Source organism: Tamandua tetradactyla, chromosome 13, assembly GCF_023851605.1.
Source record: "Tamandua tetradactyla isolate mTamTet1 chromosome 13, mTamTet1.pri, whole genome shotgun sequence".
Taxonomy (NCBI): domain Eukaryota; kingdom Metazoa; phylum Chordata; class Mammalia; order Pilosa; family Myrmecophagidae; genus Tamandua; species Tamandua tetradactyla.
This window is the reverse complement of record NC_135339.1, coordinates 77,972,611-77,985,543: the sequence shown is the minus strand read 5'-3', so window position 1 is coordinate 77,985,543 and position 12,933 is coordinate 77,972,611. Positions and strand designations below refer to the sequence as shown.

The following is a 12,933-nucleotide window of genomic DNA, read 5'->3' as shown; positions in this document are numbered from 1 at the left end:
AGACTAATCCATAGTTTTGTTTATTGAGTCAATATTAAAAACTGAAGTTGACTTTCGTTGAAATAAGTGAAAACCAAGCACAAATGCAGTTAAGATGTAAAAAGAAAGGAAAATACTGATTTTGATATGCTCATGTTCTTCAAGATTAATAGTGTACAAAATGGGGTTTGTGAATAGTTATGACAAAATAACACAAGATGTCAGTGGCTTTGAAATGCATTCTCTTCTTAAAATCCTAGTGAAGTGAATTGACATAATCTTAAAAGTATGAGAGAATCAAGCTCACTGGATATGTCTAAAATCATTCTTAAAATACCATGCTACTAATAAAGGATATTTATATTGCATAAATACTTAATACACATGAAGTATTAGATTAAATCCTATGAACTAACAACTTGCAAAATATTCTGTTAAATTTATACTGGTACTCTTGGATTACCAGTACGAAAAGAAGCACCATAACCACCTATTTAAAAAAAATCTATCTTACTTCTGGCTTTGATTAGAATATTTAAACAAGGAAAAAAATAAGACAGTCATGATCAAAAATTGAATCTGGAACCCTGGTTTCAGATAAATTAACTAATCAATAGACAATTCTCTTTCCCAGAGACACCTAGAACCAGACATTTATTAAGGAACTTTTCAGACTTACCTATAAGGTAATTAATACAGGCTTCACTATTGAAAATTACATTTTAATGCCATCTTGAATTACATGAATTTTATGTAAGGAAAAGTGTATGAACTCCAAGATTTTCTTTCCACACAAATTATTAAAATTTGTGTTTGAATATAGTTCCTTTCATTAACATCAAATAAGTTAGCTTTAATTTATGAAAAAAAGACTGCTAGGTTTTATCACAATAGTTTGTAAACAGCTTTAATTTACATTCATGAAAAAAACACAATAAGTTAATTTGCTACTTGGAAAGAATTAGATAAATGCATTAATCATGAATAACTGAATTCTGTTTCTTTATTCTTTCTCACAAAGATGGATGTAAGATAAGGGACTACTGATTTAACATTCTTTAAGCAAAACAAGATGTAATGATAATAATGGGGATATTCATAGAACCAGAGAATTTAAGAGTTTGAAGGAGGCTTAGAAATTCCCTGGCTTAACAAGTGGGGAAAGAACAATTCAGTCTCCCAAACAATCCAAGGAGCAGAGTAATGAAGAGGGTTTATTTTCACTTTTTCCGTTTGGAAGCCACCATGAAAGTTGGAATTATTCAAGTACTAATATAGCTTTCAAATTATTTTGCTTCCTTCTGAACCATGCTACTTCTTGTCCCTAAGGTTTTGAGAGTCTAGTTTGAGTTCAGAATTGCTGCAGAATTATATGATGAAACATTATTGCAGAATTTAGACTTTTAAAAAAAGTCATATGAAAACATAATTAAACCTGTTTCCAACACTTACACCATGCACTAATTCTTTTGACGAGTCAATGAAATATTGTCAAAAACATTTACAAATTTCCATCATTGTGAAAATGTTTAGATAAGGAAATCTTCAATAGCAACATATTGTATTGCAAATATTTCCCTTAGTTTATCTTCTTACTCTTTTTCCCTTAGCATCAAACTTTTGCTTTTATAGTTTAAGCTACAGGTTTTCTTTATGACTCCTATGTTTATTTCCTGCTTGGAAAGGCCTTCCCCACCCTTAGACCAAATCAATTCTTCTATGTTGTTTTTTATTGCCCTTTTTTTCACTTCAAATTTTTAGTATTATTAAGGGAAAATGCAAAAGAAGTTACTGTGAGAAACAGTAATCACAACATTCTTCAAAAATGTTCAAACATTATCAATCACTTTTTAAATGAAATGTGATTTTAATTTCTGAACCATTATACACATGTGTGTGTGTGTGTGTTTTAATTACTGGATTACATTAAGATGTTAATGTAATCACTTTAAATCAAGAGCCACTCATTAGAAACACTTCAAAATCCTTAAGGAAAGGATTGGAAAGAAAGACCTGTGAGCAAATGCCTACAGAATGATTTTCGCAAAAACTCGAAAAGATTTTCTTGTGATTCGCACTTTGTGGATTCATGGAAATGATTCATTTTTCCCCCTTCATTGTGGAGTAAAGAAATAGAATTACCTTAAGTGTAGAAAGAGAATAACCTATGTGCCCACTCATCACACATGGATTGTATTTTCCTTGCGCTAAGAATTCTACATCTTTTTACCCCATTGGGTCTTTGCTTCTTTTGATATCAATTTCATTTCTATTTCTCTTAACCGACTGACTGTTTTCTCTCCATATTAGTCTTTATATGAAGATTTGACTTCTTTTTTATTACTGGTTTTCAAATTTTAAAATATCTTCTTATACGTCCACGTGTCAGCATGAAAAAGTCAGTATTGATGGAATATTTTTGCTAGAGATGGTTCTCGAATCTTTGAGAAAGAACACTATCCTGTGTAAAAGGGTTCTGTTATTTGGCTGTAAAGTGTATTTAGTTTTGATGGGCTATTTATCTGTAGAGAGGACTTCGGTGAGCAGATGGGACTGAGTTCAGAAAAGCTTCAGTTCCCTGTCCAGCACCATCTCTAACCACAGCTCCAGAAAAGGAAGCTGCCAGCAGTCACAATCAACGGAACAATCCTTTGTCTCACCACTCAAGGAGCGTCACCATTCACTAAGGCAAGGAAGCAGACTAAATGTTTAGAAACATTTTCACTCACAGGCTTGAAACACAGGCATTTCTGCTTAATCCACATCCACGATATTCAGTTAATCTGGTTTATATTTTTGGCATGGGCAGGCAGTGGGAATCGAACCCAGCATGGCAGGCAAGAATTCTGCCACTGAGCCACCAACACACTGCCCAATTAATCTGTTTTTATTTTAAATAGTAGCCTGTTTAGATTTGAAAACATGGGATTATGAAAAGGTTATTAAGGTTGGGATAATCCCATTTAAAAAAGAGGGGATTCATCAATATATTATATTGGCACAACTTTTAAAGAAATCTATGACTGCATATGATGAAGTTTACTAACATTAGATTTCTTATGGTATTAATAGTGAGCACACTTCTGTGCCACCTGCTACTTGATGTTCTCAACACCTGAGAAACGCTCTTAAGAATCAAACTCTCACTATAAAGTACAGCTGCAGCTAGAAGGTAAGTGACAAATGTGACATTAAAACTTCAATGCATAAAAACAGAAAAAAGAAGATAGAGGAATAAAGGAATGTAAGACACAATGTTAAAAGGTGTCTTTCTTTATTGTTTGAACAAAAGTTTGATGATTTCTATAGTTTTCTTTTTTGACCTTTTAGTACATCTTAGTTAATATATAAATGTTTGAGACAAAACATAGCTACATAGCTACAGCCTACAACCATCTCCTTTAGACTATTTGTAACTATTTTTTTCTCTTCCTTTTGTCACATCTTTTGTCTCCTTTTAAACCACCTCCTTTCGTTGTTAGGTTCCTTTACTTTAAAAAGCAGGCAGTGTGATGACTGGTATTTGATACTTTTCATTAAATAATAACATTATGCCATTTTCTAATCTTCAGGGAAATTCTTTTGTAAAACTACAAAAATGTCTACTAAATTTTCTCTAATGCTATCTTATTTTGTGAGCAACTTACACTGTCATTTTTGATGCTGTAGAATTGAGGAAATTTCAGATGGTTTCAATATCCATTTTTACTGTGCTACTCCTAACTTCTCATTCTGGTTCACAGATAATTTATATTTACACATTTTCCTATTGTACTTCAGTTATAGAAATAAATACTGATATTTTGATGCTTCTAAACATCTTCAATTTCCTCTTAAAATGATTTTATTGTTAATCCTATAAAATATTGATCTTACATTGTAAACATATACTGGCTAGAGGAGCTCCCTCTTTTACTACTGTTTTCATCTAATGTTATGAAGCTATTTCTTTTTAAAGCACAGTAGAAATTAATCTAGATTTTGGTTAATCGTGCAAGGTCACTTTAAGGGGCAGCTTGAATTTCCAAGCAGTTTGGGCTGCTCTGCCCCTTCTGAGAGTTCCCCTGGGGAATTGTCACTAGCAAATGAGTCTCAGCTCTGCCTGGCTAGATGGGGTCCCTGCCTTGTGCAAATTCTGATGTCTGTAATGCAGGTCAATAGTCATACTTTTCTCTGGCAGGGGATGATTGAGTGTCTCAGAATTACAGTCTCCGAATTACCTCCTCTTGTCCATAACCTGCCTTTGGCCATTTCTTTGTAGGTGCTTGTGACAGCCTTGGCTCTTGCTGGCCTCCGTTCCACGAGCAGGACAGGCCAGAACACAGTTTAGCATAACTCCTTGTGCGATCCAGAGTCAGAATGAGGTTACCCCACAGAGGAGAGATCGGAGGACGATATGCTCCAGAATACCAGCTCCACCATTTACAGCCACAGCGCGGACCTTCTCATGGACAGGACGGACATGGACTGTGGTCCACAGTGACCATGGGGAAAGTGTACATCCCAAATTTATTGCCTTTATTATAATACATCTTTGTAAAACCTTTTGTATGGAATGGGCAATAATTCTACTTTGCATTTATGAGTGAAAAACATATTTCACATGGAAATAATGGAGCTCCCTTGGCTTGCTAATAATTTTAATGCACTACTTCTAAACTCACAACTGACTGTGACTCTGTCTCTTTAAGGTTTAGGTTAAACGATCCCTTGAATCTATCTCCTTAGGGTTATCTGTTGTGATTTTTGTTTTATTACATGGGCAGGCACCAGGAAACCAACCCCGGTCTCTGGCATGGCAGGCGAGAGCTCTGCCACTGAGCCACCATTTCCTGCCCTCTGTTGTGATTTATAAGCAAGGCTAGTACTGTTAGGTTGCAGAAGCAAAATGTCATTCCCACCTGCACATATGAGAATGAGCTCACTGATTTGCCCTTTTACAACACCATCCTGGATACTTTAATACATTAGCTCTAGCCCTTCCAAAATCTGTAAGTTGTTACCTTATTTTATAGAAGAGAAAACTTAATCCTGAAGGAGGTAAAAAATGATCACTCAGAAAATGGCAAAAGCAGGATTTGAACTTGGGTCTGTTTATTACTCATTTGGCCCCACTGCCTCCTAACATAACTGCAATCTTGTAAAGCAGCTATTCGTAACACTGTGAGACCCATACCCCCTTTTAAGACATATTTTGAAATGCCTCCATATTATCTTGAAAAGAAATTCACAAAACATGTAAATATCTATGCAAATAATTTTCATTAAAGCAATATAATGATCTAACTATAATATGCAAGCGAAATAAATGGAAAACAACTTAAAATAAGCTAATATGTAGTTCAGTATGTGATACTTGCATGGCTATGTTAGAAATAATCATCTACTTGTAGAATCACCATGAGTTCTTCAGGTACAAATGCAAACTGATAGGAGTGTCTTTTATTGGTGGGTGACTAAATGTATGAGTGACACTGATGCCATTCGTGTGGGTTTTGAACAACTCCAGAAAGGTTCTGAATAAAACAAAATATCATCTTGTATTGAAAATTCAGTATATATTAAAGCCATAAAAAAACAACATTGGGTTAAATGTAAAACAATTTGTAAGTTCAGACAACTGTAAATTTCTCGATGAATATTTTTTTAACCTGCATGAATGTCTAGGAGGGCACTCTAAACTGGGAGAGGAGATAGGATGATTCTCTATTGTGTGGTATGTCTATGTTATGTTAGACTCATGGGAATCACTGGATTTCTAGGATCCCTGTCCCCTGCCTAGTAAATGCCTATATAGTGGCCCCAATCATTGTGAAAACCCAAAATGCCCTGAAAATTTCTGAAAAAACTCCAGGGGACGGTATTGCGCCCACTGAGAATCACCACTGTCAGTGCATTCCCTCAGCCAAGACCGTGAAAAACAGCAGTAGTGAGCAGATGCTCATTTTCCCTTTTTGGTGGCCTATCGAAAAACGAGTTCTCACCTAATTCTTTGCATGGCTTTTATTTTAGGGTGAGAGCACATCACCCTGTTAGGTCATGGTATTAATTATCTCTTGTGGATAACAAATTACCCCCATGTGTCAATGCTTAAAATGACTAACGTTTATTAATCTCACAGTTTGTGTGAGAATTTGGGAGCAGTTTAATTGGGTGGTTTCGGCTCCGGGTCTCTGATGAGGTTGCAGCCAAGCTGCAGGCAGGGCTGCAGGCCTTTGAGCAGCCACGTACAACCTCACCACGTGGCCATCAGCAGCGGCATCAGTTCTTTCCTCCATGTAGGTGACTTGTCCTCGCGACATGGCAGCTGACTTTTCCCAGAGAGAATGATCCAAGAGAGAGACTATGGGAAGTGAAAGTACCTTTTATGACCTGGCTTCCAAAGTTGCACCCTATAAATTCTGCTTTATTCTATTTGTTAGAAGCAAGTCACTAAGTCCAGCCCACGCTCAAGGGGAGGGTAATTAGACTCCATCTTTTGAAGGGAGGTATAACAAAGAATTGTAATATTTTAAAACTACTACAGTCATGACAGCCAGGAACAAGCTGTCCTTTGGATTATGAAAGAACTAGCTAATGAAATAGGATTCCCATGAGTCTAACATAAAACAGACATGAAGTAATGGAAAAAAGCATGGAAATGGCTGTCAGTGGGTGGAGGTTTAGACTTGATTAGGAAGAATGGGATTAGAATGAGATGAAGAGAGGATACTGGGGGATAAAAATAGGTGAGCAGACCCTTAAAGCAACTATAAATGCCATTAGTGAGGCATCTATGGCACACAACTCCAGCACCTTGATTCTGATTTTCAAGGATCAAGGTACTGGAAAGCCAGATAAAATTCACAGTGATTCTTAAATGTTTGTACTTTTTCATAATAGACTTAACAGGAAATAGACATGCGGAAAGTTTCCAGTATGACTTCTGCACCTATCACTAGAGAACTTTGAGCTGAGATCATAATGAGTAGAGCTGGATTAGAAAACCTTCTCCATTCTGCTGCACTTCTTCCAGGCTGAAGGAAGCCATTATTTCTTACCATATTCTATTTAGCATTACAGCCAGATTTTCAATTTAGCTCACTTTCAGGTTCTCTTGTTAACTTATTTACTTTTGTTCCCAAGTAGAATTTGAACATCTCATTTGCATGAACACAATCTGTTGACCCTTTATCTTTTGAAGATCTGAATGTAAAAACTCAGATCAGGGCAATGCTGAAGGCCAAGTGGAATATTTCCTATTCTCCTGGGGTCATCTCTGAGGATTTTTACTGCTGGGTAAGGGCCAATCATTTTAGCCATCACAGTCAAGTTCTTATGCTTGCTAATTAACTGGAATCATCTTATACATGCATAATGTGTAAGAATTTATAGATTCCCACTGATGATCGGAGTACAGAATTTAAGGAACATACTTCCTCTGCCTATCCAAATTATGTTCATCCCTCAAGAGCCAGCCCTGAACCAATTTCTTCAGCAAGCTTTTCTGATTACTATAGACAGCCACAATTTCTCTCCTGAACTTTAGCATTTAAAGCCTGTACTACATAATTCAACTCTTGGTGGCATTGTTGTTTATTGTTTTTTTCAGCTAAGGCTGTAGAGGACTTGGCTGTGTGTGTTTATCCTAACTTCACTCCACTCCTACTATATAAATACTCATTAGCTCATTTAAAATATCTAATTTTTTCTCAAAACTTAATGAAATAATTGCCTGGAAATTATCTAAACTTTTCACGAAAAATTTTTAACCCTACCTTTCACAGGGAATGCAGCTAGCACTATTGATCTATATAACCATTTAGAAAGAAAAGACAAGACACTAGAAAACAGAATGCTGTAGGCCAAGACACATATTACCCAAACCTGAGATTCTTCATTTTACAGGAAGCCAAGAAACATTTAAAAGGGAGCTTAAAACTAATATTAATCATTATCCTGGTACCTATTTTTTTTTTTTTTTTTACTATTTCAACAATTATTGACTAAGTGATTTTATGTAAGAAAAATCAATTAGGAGAAGAACACTTGTTTGAAATAATTACATCAGCAGTGATTTGTTGCTCCCACTTATGTTGTTCTTACTTGTTTACACAGAGACTACCAGGTGAGTAGGTGCTGAGCTGACCTGAAATATTAATGATCAAGCTCTGCAGAAATTACTCATTGAAGCATTATTATGCACAAATACTGCTATGATAACTATTTGGTGAGCTATTTCTCAGAGTCTTGCTCCTTATGAAATGGTATTTGAGAAAAATAAACAAGAGCTTTTTTCCCTTTAAAATATTAATTACTCCATGGAAAATCTGCAACACATTTAAATAATCCCCATCATTGGAGACACGACTAAACAAACAACAAAAAAAATTCCAAAGAATGAGCAGACTTTGTGCATACTTGATTGTGAGACAGTCCTCACAAGCACTCTTGAGGTACATAGTATGTGGCTTCATCTTACGAGGAAGAAACTCAGGATCCCACAGATTGCCCCAGCACACAGCTACTAAACTTGACACTGAAACAAAGTTCCCTTTACCATGATGTAAGTTTATAGCATTTGCATTGTTGCCACTTACGGTATATACTTGCACATTGCCACTTATGGTACATTTGCATGATCCGCATGCCTGATTATAGTGGTCTCCTCATCTGGAATGCAAAGGCAAAGAGTTTGAACTCTATTTTTGTTCCAGACCTAGAAGCAATTATGGAAAGAAGCTGATCCTTAGCCTGGTAATACAAAGCATTATAAATAGCCAGACAAAAGTTAAAGGAGGGACTTTGGAAGTACAAAGTTAGTGGGAGAAATAACTATCTCTGGGTCAAAGAGCTCCCAGCAAAGAGAAGATCTTAGAACTCCCAGGGCTGCAACTTATCTCAGCACTAAGTACTTCCCCAGACACAGGAACCGGGGACCTGGGGTGGCCGGCAGTCCACCTCATAGGGATCTCTCTTCCACGAGGTTTTCAAATAAGAATTTGGTGAATTCCAAGGCATCTGAGATCATAGAGTGGAATCAATGGAAAAATAGGATTTGTTCTATAGAAATTTACTGTGCAGCTAAGTGTTGTAACACATATTCCATAAGATGAAGGAGAGCTGAAATCACAGAACCATGCTCATTGTGCAAGTTCCATCACTTTAAATGTTATATTTACAACCATTTCCCCCTCTTTACACCATGTTGGTGCATGACTGATGGACCAATACTATTTCAAACAAAATGTCTCTGAGGGTCAAGGCTATGTTGACTCAACTTGTTGTGTGGAACACTCAGCAGAGCCCAACAGGCATAGTCGAAATTGGTAATATTGTTTGGGGTAGGTAGGTAATCATGATTAAACTATATCTTAAATCCGAAATAATTCAGCAGTAAAACCAGTTGACTAAACATAGGGTCATTGCCTCCCAGCAGTCACAAATTACTGGTGCATGGGTGCAACACTGAAATTTAAGAGCAGAGTGCCCTTTAAAATGGTCTGCTCAAACTAGAAAGCCTTCTGGACAAAACGTGGGGAACCGACTCACTAATGTGACTGCAACAAGTAATGTTTTGCTTTGAACTGATAATTGGCCCAATTTTTCCCTTTCTCTGTTCTGTAACTCCCATTGAAATCAATGAGTATTACATATTCAAAAGGAGAAGAGAATGAAGTTGCAGGTTGAATTAATGGGGTAAAGAACTCTGTAGATCTTTTAAAGCTGGTGCAATTAAATTGTGGCCTGACACAATTCTCTAGGGTCACTAGTAATTTGCTGACCTAGGAAAACCAGCTGGCCTTGTTTTTAGAGGCGTCAGAATTTATAAAATGCATTTTCTTAGACATCAACATGTGATTTTTCTCAGCTCAAAATCTGCCTCCTCACTCTAATTTCATTAGGACCTGATACCTAGAAGGCTGATATTCCATTCACATGCCCTTACCATTAGCTAAAACAATCAATCAATGAGTAAAATCTCCATTTAAAAGTCATGCATAACTAATGAATGTCTTATTTTTCTATAAAAATATTTGTCTACAAATACATATTAATTGTCTGCACTCTTTCCCAACCAGAGTAAAAGCTCCAGCCGGCAAGAACTTTTCCTTGTTAATTGCTATATCTCCAGCATTTGACCTGGTTTAATTAACAATGTTTTTAATAATCAAAATATGTATAAGACTATTTGGCTAGGTATTCATAAAGCAAAAAGTATAACACCTGCCTTTAAACACTTTCTTCTCTCCACCGAGAGGAAAGAAGGTATTGCTTACTACCCACCTACTATATGCTAGTTTCTTTCCAAATATATATTTTTCAATTAATTCTCACAACATTGGGGTGGGATGTAGCCTTTTTATATTTATGTTACAAGAATAGAAATGGAGGCTTAGGGAGATTAAATAACTTTCCCAAGGACACAAAACTAGGAAGTGGCAGGAGTGAGGTATGAATCATCTTCTGATTCCAAAACCCATATTAATTTCTTTTTATGTCGGTGCTTAGCATGTGAAAAATAAGGCACAAATTTACAGAATTGAAAGGGCACAGCCAGTCGACAGAAACAGTTATGATTATGACATGGCCATCAGCATGGAGTAGTGGTAAGTAAGTGTACAGATGAGTTAAAAGGGAATAAAGCTACAAGAAGGAAAAAGGCCCAGGGCCAGCTCTCCAGGAGAAACCAATGACGCATCCACTGTGGCCACACTGCTCACTCACTGATGGCAGGGCCACTCCATGTGAGCACATCCGCGGCAAAACATACTTCTGTTTCCTCTGACTCACGTGGTGGCCTATTTCAGACCCCCAATTCTTTCTGTTTGTTCAACACTAACTCAAAATTCTATCATTTTCACATGTTTTTTGGACCATACCAGATTTCTTACTCTCCATCCTTAACTCCCCCAGTGTCTCCTGTCTTCCCTGACACACCATCCCTCCAAGCTCTTCCTGGAGCATTTTCAAATGTAACCACGTTACACTTGAAACCTACATGAGGGTGGGGGCCCACAGGTGTGGAATCACAGGCCGGGGATAATCGTGAAAGTTGGGACATCTGTAGTGGGTTTCTGCCACTTATTGTTAACTTCATCCAAGTTCTGTTCACTGGGTAACATTGTCCTGGAATCCTGAGGCTGCTTCTTTCCTCCTTCACGGACCAGGCTGGGAGTGCTGGGGAGGGCACAAGCACCGTCCTGTAACTGCTAGCTGAAAGCAGCTTGGAACTAGGAGTGGCAGTATTAATAGAAGCTACCATTTACTGGTTCCTTGGCAGCACTAATAAAAACTACCATTAATTGTTAACTCTACCAGATATTACACTATTGAAGCACTTTACCTGGATGACCTTGTCTAATACTCACACCAACCCTGCGGGTAGATGTCGGTCTTCCTATTTTACAGTTGAGGGACATGTGGTTTTAGAGCAGTTAAGCATCTTGGTCCGGGTTTTGCAAGCGATATGTGACAAAACTGTGGATTTGAACTAGGATTTGAACTAGATATTCTGATCCAGAACTGGTGATCTCAACTCCAGTGCTCCCCTGCAAAGCTCTGGGTGAGGCTGGAGCTGCATTTGGGGGTTGGTGTAGGTAAAAGTGATCAAAGGACTCAGAAACGTGTTTGTGGAAGTTCTGATTAGGTGAACATAATAAGGAATTGGGATTATGTTCAAGATACTAAAGGCAGCTGAGGAGATGAATGTTCTATATGTGGAAAGGAATGAAAATTAAGAACCTTTTAAAATGTTATCTTATACATATATAGCAATTTAGCGTATAAAGTACTTTCACAGTTTATAATCCACCCCACTAATAGTTTTCTCCGGTGCCTGCATTCTGTGTCACAGCTTCCTCACCACAGTTCAGCTTATAAAGTGCTCTAATACGTGTTATCCCTCGGCTGTCCTGCTGAGCTAGGTAGAGGGGACCCTGGGAGGATTTTGTAGCTGTGGGCAGTCTGGTGATTTTGCCACGGCCACATGGTTAGTCAGTGGCAGCAGCCAGGGCTTCTGTCTCTCAGTCCAGCACTTCCTCCTTAAAATGCTGATTATCTAAGTTTCTAATTTGCCACTATTATAGATGAGGTTGGGCTGACCATCCTTGGTTATGAGAGTCCAAACTTTTCATTAATTCTGTAAGATTAGATTCCCAAAAAAAAATGAAATTATTGAGTCCAAGAGTATGACCTGTTTTGAAGCTCCTGATATGTAATCCCAATTCATTTACAGAAAGACTTCTACACTTCTACCAGTAGTGTATAAGAGGTGCCTGTTTAATCACACGCCCACTGAATATATATATATATATACACACACACAATAGATAATATATATAATTTCTTCACTAACTTGAAGATTATTGTTTTAATGTCTATTTTATTGACCACTAGTTAGACTACAAGTTCCATATAAAAATATGAAATAAAATATTGACTACTAGTTAGACTACTGATATTCTATTGATATTATAGAATTGATATTCTATCTATTGCCTCTTTATGTACATTGTCATTTTTCTACTGTATGTTAGATTTTCCTTATTAATTTGTATGGACTTTCCCTGTAATAAAGTGATCAACTTTTTTTCCTATTTGTGGCTAACATTTCCCTTGTTCCTCCCTGATTTTGATGTCTTTATCATAAAGACCTCTAGGCCTGGGTGCAACTGTCTCCTGCAGTTCTCCTAACCAATTCTTCCTGTCACCCCATGGGTGGGAAGCTGTTTAAGTCAGAAGCATGAGATGAAATCATCTAATAGCGTTATGTTAGCACACGGTGCGGCGGTGAGAAACACAGCACATAAAGGAAGTACACCATACGGCGCTCTGTTAAGGTATGCAGACATGAGGAATGAATCATAAACTATGACTTTCCAGGCTTCAAACTTTACAACTGAACATGGAATGAGTTACTGAAATAACAGGCAGCTCAAATAAGGAGTAATGGGGAAAAATACAGGATGGTGC

At 37.2% G+C, this 12,933-nt stretch overlaps 1 protein-coding gene across 4 annotated transcripts in view; it reads right to left on the bottom strand.

Moving 5' to 3' along the window:
• Window positions 1–12,933, bottom strand: part of ATRNL1 (attractin like 1) — a 931,221-nt gene that overhangs the window by 37,029 nt on the left and 881,259 nt on the right. Inside the window, exon 29 of one of the 4 annotated variants that reach the window (XM_077126125.1) lies at window positions 8,576–8,631. The exons of the other annotated variants lie outside the window; for them this stretch is intronic. Coding sequence (XP_076982240.1) covers window positions 8,582–8,631 — 50 coding nt within the window. The 3' untranslated portion in view covers window positions 8,576–8,581. Of the gene's footprint in view, window positions 1–8,575; window positions 8,632–12,933 lie in introns of those variants that run through there. 4 annotated transcript variants of the gene reach the window in all.